The sequence below is a fragment of the Malaclemys terrapin genome, chromosome 6 (genome assembly GCF_027887155.1).
Source record: "Malaclemys terrapin pileata isolate rMalTer1 chromosome 6, rMalTer1.hap1, whole genome shotgun sequence".
NCBI classification, from domain to species: Eukaryota; Metazoa; Chordata; order Testudines; family Emydidae; genus Malaclemys; species Malaclemys terrapin.
The window spans coordinates 83,615,375-83,629,483 of NC_071510.1; the positions used below are offsets into that span (position 1 = coordinate 83,615,375).

Below are 14,109 nucleotides of genomic sequence, written 5' to 3' on the forward strand. Positions count from 1 at the left end.
GGTAATAATATTTCCTTTCAATCACACTTTTTCTGACTTGTCTACACTGTAAGCTCTTCAGTACTGAGACTCTTTCTTTCTATGTGTATGTACAGCACCTAGCACAATGGTGCTCTGATATTAGTTGGCATGTCAATGCTGCCTCAATACAAATAATAACATCCATTTTAGTTTTAAATGTAATAACTTACCAATTTCAGCATCATTTATTGCTACATAAAATTACACGAGTCCTTTCTATCCATCTGTTTGCAGATTATTATTACATCCTCCAAGTTACATGTTGATTGCTATCAGTTTGACCGGATGTGTTGTAAATAGGGATAGTTATAAAAAAAAAGTTTTTGTATTTTCTTGAATGACTCCAAGTCTGGGATCTGAAAGAGTTGGTTTAAGTGTGTCAATATATTCTATTCCTATTTCTTTAAGATCACAGAGACAAAATTTGGGATGTCAGAAATATTTAACAGGAGAGCAAGATTTTGAAGATTTTTTTTCTTAATTGTTTCCTTACAGTAAAGCTCTCAACTCACGTGTTATTCTGGGTTTGTTTGTAGAATTTATAAAGAGCACTGATCACAAGGAGTGGTACTTGTAGTGGTAAATGCCTAATAGCATTTAAAGCAGTGAGTTCTATTGGAATAAGCACAGGACTGAGAGCCATTTTTTGGTCTAATTATGACTCTGCCACTAATTCTATGCATGGCCTTGGGATAGTCACTTAACCTTTGTGGCTTATTTTCTCCATCTATAAAATGGAAATAATAGTACTTACACATCAACTTTCATGGGGTGTTTTGAGGATTAAATATATTTTTCTCTTATGTGTTGAATCTGTATACTCATTAACTGTTATTTCTTTTTTTTTCAGAGTGAAGTCAAAATGAAATACATTATAGATATTGATGTTTAGAATAATAAGCCATAACATTTCTCTTAGCACATAACCTCTTAATAATAAAAACATAGGGCTGCCAAGTGATTAAAAAAACTAATCGTGATTAATCACACTGTTATACAATAATAGAATACCATTTATTTAAATAGTTTTGAATATTTTCTACATTTTCAAATATATTGATTTCAATTACAACACAGAATACAAAGTGTACTCTTTATATTTATTTTTATCACAAATATTTGCATTGTAAAAAACAAAAGAAATAGTATTTTTCAATTCGTCTAATACAAGTACTGTAGTGCAATATCTTTATCATGAAAGTTAAACTTACAAGTGTAGAATTATGCACAAAAAATAACTGCATTCAAAAATAAAACAATGTTAATGTTTAGAGCCTATACATCCACTCAGTCCTACTTCTTGTTCAGCCAATCGCTCAGACAACAAGTTTCTTTACATTTGCAGGAGATAATGCTCCCCGCTTCTTGTTTACAATGTCACCTGAAAGTGAGAACAGGCGTTTGTATGGCATTGTTGTAGCTGGCATTGCAAGATACTTATGTGCCAGATGCAGGAAAGATTCATCTGTCCCTTCATGCTTCAATCACCATTCCAGAGGACATGTGTCCAGGCAGATGATTGGTTCTGCTCGATAACCACCCAAAGCAGTGTGGACCAACGCATGTTCATTTTCATCATCTGAGTCAGATGCCACCAACAGAAAGGTTGATTTTCTTTTGTGGTGGTTTGGGTTCTGTAGTTTCTGCATCTGAGTGGTGCTCATTTAAGACTTGTGAAGCCTTCTCTACACCTCATCCCCCTCAGATTTTGGAAGGCACTTCATATTCTAAAACCTTGGGTTGAGTGAGATAGCTATCTTTAGAAATCTCACATTGGTACCTTCTTTGTGTTTTGTCAAATCTGCAGTGAAAGTGTTCTTAAAATGAACAACATGTGCTGGGTCATCATCGGAGACTGCTATAATGTGAACTAATGGCAGAATGCAGGTAAAACAGAATAGGAGACATACAATTCTCCCCCAAGGAGTTCAGTCACAACTGTAATTAATGCATTATTTTTTAATGAGCATCATCAGTATGTCCTCTAGAATGGTGGCCAAAGCATGAGGGGGCATATGAATGTTTAGCATATCTGGCACGTAAATACCTTGCAGTGCCAGCTACAAAAGTGCCATGTGAATGTCTGTTCTCACTTTCAGGTGACATAGTAAATAAGAAGTGAGCAGCATTATTGCCTGTAAATGTAAACAAACTTGTTTGTCTTAGCGATTGGCTGAACAAGAAGTAGAACTGAGTGGACTTGTAGGCTCTAAAGTTTTACATTTTTTTGTTATATAACTGCACGCAAAAACAAAACAAGCTACATTTGTAAGTTGCACTTACTTACACAATAAAAATATTCCACTACAGTACTTCTATGTGGTGAAGTGAAAAATACTATTTCTTTTGTTTGCCATTTTTAAAGTGCAAATATTTGTAATAAAAAGTAATAATATAAAGTGAGCACTGTACACTTTGTATACTGTGTTTTAATTGAAATCAATATATTTAAAAATTTAGAAAAACATCAAAAAATATTTAATACATTTCAACTGGTATTCTATTGTTTAACAGTGTGATTAATTGCGATTGCTTTTTTTTTAGGGCTGTCTATTAATCACAGATAATACGCCATTAACTCAAAAAATTAATCTCTTTGCTATTTTAATGAAGGGCAGAGATTTTGACCAATGTGCATATGAGGTAAATAGCAGTCTCTTTTTAGCAATCCCTGATTATATATATTTTTGTTAAGGAGCTGTTAAACAAAACAAGGCAAACCCTTATTACTAAGGGCTTATTACTAAGTTGATGAAGTTTGTGGTGTAATATTGGCTCAAGGCTGAAAGTCAGCCTAAACACTTACTTTAGAAGTTTGTTTTATTTTTAAAAAACAAATGTAACTTAGGTCAAAGAGCAAAGAAAGTGTTCAGGGAGTTGACAGCCTTTGCTCATAGGGTATGTCTACATAGGGATAAAAGACCCATGGCATGGCCACAGCTGGCAAAGGTCAGCTGACTCGGACTCGCCGAGCTTGGGCTGCAAAGCTAAAAATTGAAGGATCCTAGAGCTCGGGCTCCATCCCGAGCCTGAACATCTACAGAGCAATTTTTCAGCCCTGGAGACTGAGCCCCATGAGCCCAGGTCCGCTGACCTGGACCAGCCCCGGGTTTTTTATCCCTGTGTAGACATAAGGCTGACTATGTGTAGTGGCTGCCTTAGTGGCTGTCTGTGCTCTTCAATTGTAGGATAAAGATCTCACTGATGCTACCACTGATTCCATTACACTGATAGGAATGCTAGTGTAGGTTCTGACACCTTTCATCACTTTACCACCATGCTTTTAATTAACATAATGGTGAGATTGCTGGAAACTTGTCTACAGTAGGGATCCCACTGGTGCTACTAGCTGAACAGTAGTAGCACCAGTTTAAGGTTCTCTGGGGCATGCAAACTCTTTTTGTTATATTATTTTTCATTGCCTAACACAATGGGACTGGGGCCCTTCAGCACTACCATGATACACAGTAATAATAATAATAGACTTAAAATTCCCTACCGTCCCAGCTATTTAGACCTCAAATGGTCTATCAAGTAACCAATGAGAACTTGGTCCATCCACTAGCATGGCCAAACTGTCAAGTTTGTTTCCAGAAATTCTAACGGTCCGACCATAGTTGTGATACATAGAAAGATTTTGTTTTATCTGCCCCCCGCCCTTTTTTTTAAGAGGGCTGGCCAGGGGAAGAATAAGGAGAAGGAGCTGTTGAAGGATTAGAATTTAAATATATTTACTTACAAATAAATTTTTAAAATGCCATAAAACATACATACAAATAAAAACACAAAGTGGTAGAGAATTATAGGTAGGGCTGATAGCACTGCCTATAAGTGCAGTTGCCCAAAATTTTCCATTCTAAGATCGTTTTCAGTTGCTTATCACTTTACCAAACTTTAACTGTTTGGGCTGAAATTTTCCATGCTGATATTTGACACATCTGTCATTAATTATTATCATTTATTTATATTATAGTAGCACCCAACGGGGCACTGATCCTGCCTGAGGCCCTTTGTGCTAGGTGCTGTGCAAAAACATAGGCAGAGATGGACCCTGTCCCTGAAGAGTTTACAATCTAAAGACAAGATGTGAATGTAATAAGCAATAGGAGGCAATGGGGAAGGGAGGACGAAGGTAACAATAATAAATTAATGTTTACATAAACTAATAATGTGCACAACTTGATGGTTCTGAATCATTTTACCTTGTTTCAATCATTAAAAAATATCCCTATCAAACCACAACACTTGGTACACCCTTAACGTTTGTCCACGGCTCCTCCAGAAAAGTGTGTCTCTGGACTTTAAAAAAAAAAATCCTTATTTTGTTTGTTTGTTTTACCCCTTCTATTTAGGACTACTTCTTTCTAAAACATCTAAAATACCCCCTCAACTCGCTCAGACAACGAGCCCCCTTTTTCTACATAATCTCTCCCCCTCTTCTTGGAGTGCCCACTGTATCTGGTCAGGAGTGTTCTGGATGCTGTCCTGGTTCAGTGGTGGATCCTTGCTGGTGCAAGAGACTATGAAGTTCAGTGCTCAATTAGTATACACAGTTCCCAGTTTTGATGACACTTCAGTGCATGGCTTGTCCATCACCTAATCTTCTGTTCAGTCACCATACTTTTCCACCACTCTATCACCACCAACCTATCACCCAACCTTACCAAACAGCAACCTAGTCCCAACTTGGAATTCTGTACTCTCATGAGGTCCCTGAAGCTGTAAACGTGACACCCTGATGTTGCTGGGGGCATATGCAAGGAATGCACAGAAAACAGCTTGAATTGACTCAGCTCCATCCTTGGCACTGTTAGAAGTGGCGCTCTAAACAAGTTAGGTATTTAGTTATTTTGAAAAATTTATTTTTTCTTTAAAACAATTGAAATAAATATTTAGTTGAACAAATAAAAGCTGGTAGTGTGTATACAAAGCAGAATTTTAATAGGGAATGTTTAAAATTGTATTTACTCTCTTGGTCAGCAGCGGGGATTATAGAGTATTATTTTCAGGTATGCAAAATCCCATGTGAGGAACAACAGCTGATGATGCCAGTTATGTGTGAATTAAAGATTATGGAGACAGACATACGTGGGATTGCAACCAGTTATAAGCCTTCTTTTAACCCCCTCTCTTCTCATATGTTCGTCAGGAAAAAGATTTTCACTTCAAATTGCTTGTGATTACTACAAAGGAGTTTCACAGTATGGGTTGTTCAGTTTAGTGAGGGGAGGAAGGATGGAGACTAGTAAGGACTATCAATAACGTGTATTTTGTTCATAATCCCAACATTCTTCAGGGCAGTGAAAGAGAGGGCAGAGCAAAGATGGCATGGGACTCTACTGAACTTAGGGTGGCCTGTTTCCCTCTACTCCCAGTGCCTTGCAGAATCTAGGAGCTCCACAGAGTCCCTAGCCTTCAAGGCTGCCTGAATCCTTCAATCAGCTCCCTTCTTTCTAACCCCAACCCCAACTTTTCCATCTATGCATTGTTTTTAAATTATATGTTCTCTATCAACCTTACACTTTCAGTTAAACCTTTGGCCTGGGAAAAAAAGAATTGGTCTGTCACACAGGAGACTGTTGCAGTAAGTTGTGCAATAAATAAACTGCAGATTAAGTGTTCTTAATCAATACAGACAAAATACTCCATAATAATCACTGGTTATACTGTACCATTTATTTGGGGCTTTCAAAAATGCCTCATGCATTTCCATAGAGATCTCCCTCTCCCTCTTGTTTAACCATTTTTTAAAATTGAATGATGGCTGGAATTTTGCTGCATCTCTTGTAAAGCCCTCCGACATTTGTTTCATGTGCCCACAGAATACATAAAGGGACAGTGCTATGTATGAAACTCTGTTAGTTAATTGGGTTGTTTTTTCATTCAGCACAGTTTGCATTGTGCAGGAATCTGTCTGTGCACATTGCAAGATTGGGGTCCACCTCTGCATCTATTCGATACACAAACACGTGACTATGTTCATGGACAAATAATTTCAGGATTTTCAATAAGTGTATTTGAACCAAAACTGTTTACTATATGAGCACTGACTATCTAAAAGATAAAAAACAGCTTTGTTCATTATTAAGACATTGTCTAAAATAAATAAAACAGACAAGACACTTCAGGATGTAGGGGTCAGGAAACAATAAACAATACACACTTTATACAACATTGCATGACTGGATTAGAGTATTATGGGGATTTATCGGTCTTCCTCTGAAGCATCAGGTGCTGTAAAGCACTAGACACTGTCAGGCAAGATATCAGGCTAAATGGAACAATGGATATGGTAAGGCCTGCTTCTAAAATAATTGGTAGTTTTAATTATTATAGTAAAGATAGCTGTTATATAGATTTCTTCTAGTGCTTTTCCCTTGTCTATTTCAACAAGCTTTACTATAGTAAAGCAGCCATGCAAAATTGTACAAGTCGAATAATTTTGTACCTGAACTGGTAAGTTGTCAGAACAGCTTTCCAAAATAGCATGAAGGATTCTTCATTTATGCAATAATTTATTTTAATACATTAAACTTCTATAGTATCTTGATGGCACTATCTTCTCATGCAGTTTGACTTCAATTTGACCACTGCTATATTATACAGCAGCACTGCTCAGGAACGTTTTATAGCTAGAGTTGAAGTGATAAGAATTCTATGACTGGGCTGAAGAAAAGATTGTGACCCTTTCCATTTGCAAATCACAGAAAGAGAGTACATGGTGAAATTCAGCTGTAAAAGTGGAACTGAAAAATACCTGAGAATGTTTGGAGACCCAGTGACGCAGGACATTCAGGACACGATTAGTGGCTGCTCTGCGTATTATGAACTCTTTGTCACACATTCGTTCAGAGTTGTTAAATCCTGTAGGAAAAAGTTATCATAATTACACCAAATGAACAAGTAGCTAAAACAAACCCTTAAAATACATTGTTAATAGTGCTGGTAAAATGAAACCACACCAGACATTTCTATGTAATGAAAGAAAAGGAACAGATGCAGAATACGTCAAATATCATTTGGGCTATAGAAACATTGCAGGATTCACATGAGCTAATTCCTCCCTAGTGTAGCTAAATAGATTCCTACTGTGCTTAGCTTTCAGTAATAAGCTGAGTGATGGTTGTCTGCCTTAATCACATAAAAAGACAAGAAACAGGAGGGGGGAGGAGAGGGGAGAGAGAGAGGCATGGGACAGAGAAAATCAGACAGGAAAATTGTGGAAGAATGATGAATATGGTTTAGAAAATGGAAGTTGAGGAACTAAATGACAAAAATGTAGAGGAGAAAAAAGTTTGCGGAAGAAATGTCCCTTCATAAAAACATGACAGTGCTGTTCAGGCTATATAAGCCAATAAAGAAAGCCCTCCATGGCATTCTTTAAAAAATTGGTGTGATTAGAAAGTGGGAAGGGAAGTAAGAGGAGATATGTTTGCACATTAAGTTTGACTTCCTTGATTTCCAAGTTAGTCTGTCAACTGTATCATGTCCCGACGGCTTTTGTGAAGATATATTTGTTTCCTACTCTACTATATTTGTTTAAGAATATATATTTTTAGAAGCATAATAGAAAATGACATCCTAGATTTCCTCCACAATTTCTTTCTGCAGTTCTCTAGTAGCCCTGATTATAATATGCTATGTATGCTAATGAATATAACATTTTTATGCTTCAAGTACTTGAATTAGAAAGTATTCAATGATTTGAAGGTATATTTAGGAAGTTCCCATTATCCATCCTAATTGTAACTGTAGGTTGCTTGTTAGGTTCAGTCTTTGATTGTACTGCTTTTGATGTCCTTCACAACTGAGTCCTGGTGCTTGAAGCTTACTCCTGTATAACTAGCACTTTGAATAGATTTATTATTTTTTAAAAATAAAAACAGCCACTAAAGCATCTTATGCTGTTACAAATGAAATGACAGATTAAAACTTCTGCGAACTTTGTGAGAAGTACTGAATGTATGCTGGGAGAATGCTTCCAATGTTTTGTTCTGCTTTTGTTTTCTTTTAAAAGCAAACCAAAACCAATCTAAACTTCTGTTATACTTCTAGAAAGGTGCACTGAAAAAGACACAGAAATTCAACTAGGTCCTGTATTTTATACTAAAGATTAGACTTCAAACCCAAATTTGTCTTACTGGGGCCTTTGTACTTGGGCATATTATACTGTGGCTGACATTTAAGATGCAACCTCAAAAGAAATTTCATATTAAAACATTTTCAAGGGTTTAATTGCCCATAAACAGCACAGCAAACAAAATCTCAGTGGCTTTAGCCAATAAAGGGTAACCTAGGTAACATTTCTCTGCTAAATATCTATTCCTTTCACAGTTAACCTCTTGAAGAAGCAATTAGGCATATGTATTATAAATTGTTCAATTAGCCACTTGATTGCAGCACTGAAAGTCACAATGAAAATTATATATTAAACCTCTAGAGACTATTTCAAAAGTAATGCTGCTAAGAGGAACAGTAATCCCATTTCAAGGGAGCTGGAAGGGAAAACAAGAGGAAACCTACAGAGATTACTTCCACTTTTCTGCAAAAGAATAGGGAAAAAAACAGAAAGAAAAAAAGATAAAACCTTCAAAGATCTCTCCTCTTGTGCTAATTGCACTGCCCTCTGCTCCTTCACACCAATGTTTTCATCAAATTTTAAAGTGGTTAACTGGTCAGTTCATAACTCTGGTGTTCGTAACTCTGAGGTTCTAGTGTACTTAGCTTTGATACTGTGGACCTACACATGAGGCTCTCCCATTGATACCAAAGAAAGAATGGCTGAATTATGATATGCATGTCTAAGAGAAGAATTTTACCTCAGATCTGTTGTTTCATTGTATCGTCATGTAGTGTACTTTGGTGTGCCCTAAGTTAACAAAGAAAAAACTGAAACTCCATGTACTCAATTCTGCCTTTTGTGTTAAAAAGCAAATAAATGGAAAAGCCAGGTTTCTTTCTTTCTTTGAATATGTTCCATTTATACTTTTCTGCTCTTCTTGCATTATCCAGGCATTATCCACAGTCTTAAAATTTAATATGTAGATTGATATCTAAAGTAATCTTGTTTGTCATTTTCTAGCAGACCTAATCTAGTGACCTGATTTTCAGAAATGCTGAATATTCCACAGCTCCCTTCGAGTAACTGGGAGGTGTGAGATGATCAGCACCTTTGAAATCAGGCCATAAAGACACAAACTAAAATCACAGCACAACTTAGATACAAAGTCTAAATCTGATGTATATAAGTCATGTGCAAAAATTTACCAACTGTCTTAGGGCAGGTCTTCACTACGGGGGGCGGGTGGGGGATCGATTTAAGATACGCAAATTCAGCTACGCAAATAGCGTAGCTGAATTCGACGTATTGGAGCCGACTTACCCCGCCGTGAGGACGGCAGCAAAATCGACCTCTGCGGCTCCCCGTCGACGGCGCTTACTCCCACCTCCGCTGGTGGAGTAAGAGCGTCAATTCGGGGATCGATTGTCGCGTCCCGACAAGACGTGATAATTCGATCCCCGAGAGATCTATTTCTACCCGCCGATTCAGGCAAGTAGTGTAGACCTAGCCTTAGATAACTAAGGGTATGTCTACACTGCAATTAAACATCTATGGCTGGCCTGTGCCAGCTGACTCGGCCTCGTGGGACTTTGGCTAAGGGACTCTTTAATTGCAGTGTAGATGTTCGGACTTGACTTGGAGCCTGGGCTCTAGGCAGGGGTGAAAGTAAGATAAATTACTTACTGGTACGGGGGCCCAGCCTTGAGTGGAAGGGGTGGGGCTGAAGGTCAGCTTTCCCCAGCCAGCCTTTCCATGCTGCCTGGCCTTTGCCACCCGGGGCTCCAGTGGCGATTTAAAGGGCCTGGGGCTCCGGACACTGCCACGGTAGCAGCAGCGGCGACTGGGAGCCCCAGGCCCTTTTAAATGGCCAGGCCTCGGGGCAGCTGCCCCTTTTGTCCCCCCATCCCGTACCCTTTGGCAGCCCTGCCAGTAGGGTGCCTACCCGTCGGTGGCCCTGGGGAGTCTGTGGGGGCAAAAGGAGCAGCAACGTTAAAGCACTTTAATGTTGGCTGCGTACGGGCTGATACCAGTGGCTACTTCTTACCGGATGCCGTACTGGCCCACTTTCACCTCTGGCTCTAGGGCCCTGTGAGGTGTGAGGGTCCCAGAGCTTCAGCAGCCGCCCGAGCCAGAATGTCTACGTTCTGCAATTCAACAGTCCCTTATCCTGAGCCCAAGTCAGCTGCCAGGACCAGCTGCCAGTTTTTAACCTGAACCCTAAGTAACTTTACCTAAATATTTGCAGTACTCAAATTTGTGTAATTGATCCCTGTGACAGACGGTGACCCTTTCTTTGGCCTGTAGGTCAGAATATCATTGTTTCTTCTCTCCAGTGATTTACTTTACCACCTCTGTAAGACCATTCACTTCATGATCATCACTCTCAGAACCCATGAATGCAGTGTAGATAAGAGACCCAAATGTGCAACTAAATATCCTAAAACAGTGATTTAAACCTGTGCTCTGCAGATACCAAAGGGGCGGCAGACTATGTTTAAGATTTCCAAGAGGATCCACAACTCCATTTGAAATTTTTTAGGGGTCCACAAATGAAAAAAGGTTAATTTTTTTTAAATAATGGAGATATCCCATCTCCTAGAACTGGAAGGGACCTTGAAAGGTCGTTGAGTCCAGCTCCCTGCCTTCACTAGCAGGACCAAGTACTGATTTTGCCCCAGATTCCTAAGTGGCCCCCTCAAGGATTGAACTCACAATCCTGGGTTTAGCAGGCCAATGCTCAAACCACTGAGCATATCCCTCCCTCCCTAAAATGTAGTTCTAGACCAATGTTTGATTGCTAAAGCCCAAAATCATTTTAATTCTATTGTTAACTTCTTTAAACAGCTGTTAAACCTACAGATATTGCCAGAAGTCGTGCAGCAGAATACCCTTATCTTTACCACAGCTCCCACATGTATCCACAGGAAGAGCTTTAATCTTAGGCAGTCTTTGTGGTGTCCAATACATTATTTTTGTTGAATTAAACATAAACCTATAGAAGCATATTTTGTATTGTGTAATAGTTTACCACTGTGGAGCCTTTAAAGGACTCCCTCTCTTTATCCCAGGTTTTAGTAATGTCTTCAAGACTCAGAGTCATTTTTTGTCAAAAAGGCATATATGGATGACATGTGTCTGGCGAGTTTGTGGAGCTTCTCTATTACACCACCTACTTCAAGGGAGTCAGGCAATCCCAGGGCATCTGAGCTAAAGTGATAGGTCAATAAATGATTCCGTTGTACATATTGCTGTGTCCCTGTGACCAGAAGTTAATACAGATGTTGTAGCACCTGGAATGGAACTATACCTCCATCACCAACCAAACATATAATATGCCTCTCTATCCATTCTCTCCAAGGGAAGCCAAACTGTAAATTAGAATTACCCCATGTAGAGGCTTTTGTATGGTGTCTGAGTTGAAAATGGAAACGACTAGCCAAAATCCCCTCCTGGTGACCACTACAGAGGATACTCTGTTTTTCTCTGTAGGGTAACATGAACATCTTAAGAACACCAATAGGGTGATCAGTTTCATTCATTCTCTTCCAGTTCCCACCCATTGGGCTTGTTATTCTTATGTGCTGGAATCAGTGAGGGGCTTGGGATGTGAGCATGACAGAGGTAAAATAATAGTTCTAGGCCTGGGTTTCTGAAACCATCCCCATCAATGGGGAGATGAACATCTTTGATTATTTGGGGCCCAGGTCAATGCCCCAAGATAAGGTTTTGACAATCTTAGTAAACCTTTTAAAATAACATGGTGAGATGGTGACAGGTATCCCACTCAAAATCTACAAAAATTTAGGTAAGTAATCTTAACTGTGTTAATTCCCTCCCTCCCCCAAGACTCAGAGAGACTACTTGCCACTGACTGGTGTCTTCTGCTAGGGGAAGGAGGGCAGGTTCTAAATTCATTTTTACAAGTTTCTCAAAATTCCTTGATAATTTGGGCCTGATAGCAACTGCAAGGAGCATTCAATAGCAGCCATTGCTGTTTGGAAGGAGGAGACTATAGCTTTAATTGGGAGAGTGTCTACATCTATCTTTGCCTTCACTGGCAGACATCTTTCCTACGGGTGGGCAGGTCTCTCCTCTCCTGGATTTGCAGATCAGAGAGGTTCTTGCCCTTGCTGCTGAGCCCCCAGCCGGCATCAGCAGAGTTTAAGATATGTGTTTTTTGGCTAGTAGACTGCACTAGAGTACTCAGGACCTCACTCTCATTTTCCACAGTCCCCTGGTAACTGGCCAAGTAATGTGTGGAAGCAGAGAGTTATTCTCCGACAAATGTAATCTCATTTCCCCCAACTGTAAAACAAATGAACAATACTTACCTATCTCACAGGAATGTTTTGCTTACTTAGTGTTTTTGCATTTTGTAGATTGGCTACCATCCATATATATCAAAACATTATTATTATTATAATATACACTAAAATGCAGACTGAACATTACAAGGACATAGATGAATAGATTAGACTCAAAATCTGAACTCTCTTAACAATTGTTACTGCTCTCAATACACTGAATATCTTTTAAATATTTTTATATACACCATCTCACCTCTAAAAAAACAATAGCCATTATTTTCCTGAGATCCATCCATTTATTCATCAGCATTTTTAAAGCATCCATCACTGTATGATAGTATCTAGATACATACTACCTGGGCTATACAAAATTACTTTCTTCTTTCTGGTCACCTCATGTGTATTTATCTGTGGGAGGAAGTGATCTAGCCCATGGCTTTAGGCTACGGGCCCAAGTCAACCGTGTACTGAACATCTCCTGTGGGTGTAGAAGGCTCTCAGTTCCCAATGGCTTCAGTGGGAGTTGCAGGTGTACAGTGCCTCACAAGAGGCACTCAGTACTCCACAGGGTCATATCCTGCACCATCACCAGTAGTAAACATAAGAACATAAGAATGGCCATACTGGGTCAGACCAAAGGTCCATCCAGCCCAGTATCCTGTCTGCCGACAGTGGCCAATGCCAGGTGCCCCAGAGGGAGTGAACCTAACGGGTAATGATCAAGTGATCTCTCTCTATCTCAACCCTCTAACAAACAGAGACTAGGAACACCATTCCTTACCCATCCTGACTAATAGCCATTCATGGATTTAACCTCCATGAATTTATCTAGTTCTCTTTTAAACCCTGTTATAGTCCTAGCCTTCACAACCTCATCAGGCAAGGAGGAGGTTACAAAACACCATGAAAAATTAGTTCCAATAAGCGAACTGGAAGCACTACTTTAAGAGAAAATAAACCTGTCAAATCTTCATCTGTAAGAATTACACGCTACTTATAAATGCTAAATATACAGACTTTACTGCTTAATAGATGATTAATTAGTTTTTGGGTTGCTGCCTTATTCAAAAATTTCTACAGCTGGTAAATGTGATAAAAGTAACAATGTGATATAATTTGCCAAACAACAGAGTGACAAATTCAAAGATGTTTACAGGGGCAAAGTAACACAGAGATCTTTTAGCCGTTAGCACTTTATGTGTTAAATGAAACATATTTTAAAAACTTTAAGGGTGAAAAATGAAGCAGTCAAGATTCAGGAAATGCCAAAGTTGAAGTGGCCTGTGAAACTTTGACTCTGCTCCCTTGTGTGCACACATTGTGATACAGCTTTTAATCACATGAGCACATGCTTTTATTCCCACAAAGTGACTACTGTATTTACTCCATGTGCAGCCGCAGAGTCGAGGCTGTGGGCCTGTGCAGCAGAAAGTCTTCCAGAAGTAGGAAGTCAGAAGCATAGGCATCCTTTAGGCCCTGCACCACCTGGGATTGGAGGCCTGGAGCTGGCTGGCACAGCACACATGGTAAGCAGGTGCAAGGGGTGCAAATTGCCTCTCCCTTTCTGCTCCACACAAATGCCAGGGGACGGGAATCAAGGTCTATGAGCTCCATCTACCAGATCGATTCTCCCTTTGCTTTGAGGGGCCCCGCAGAATCCATGGGTAACTACAGCCACTGCCTGATGGAACTCAGATAATCCACAGAGAGCACCTGCTT

At 39.3% G+C, this 14,109-nt stretch overlaps 1 protein-coding gene across 3 annotated transcripts in view; it reads right to left on the reverse strand.

Annotated features, from left to right (window-relative positions):
* The window catches only part of RASGRF2 (Ras protein specific guanine nucleotide releasing factor 2), a 203,488-nt gene that overhangs the window by 50,386 nt on the left and 138,993 nt on the right, over positions 1 to 14,109 (reverse strand). For all 3 annotated transcript variants that reach the window (XM_054032561.1, XM_054032560.1, XM_054032559.1), the window contains one exon: positions 6,779 to 6,885. In XM_054032561.1, coding sequence (XP_053888536.1) covers positions 6,779 to 6,885 — 107 coding nt within the window. The remainder of the gene's footprint in view (positions 1 to 6,778; positions 6,886 to 14,109) is intronic.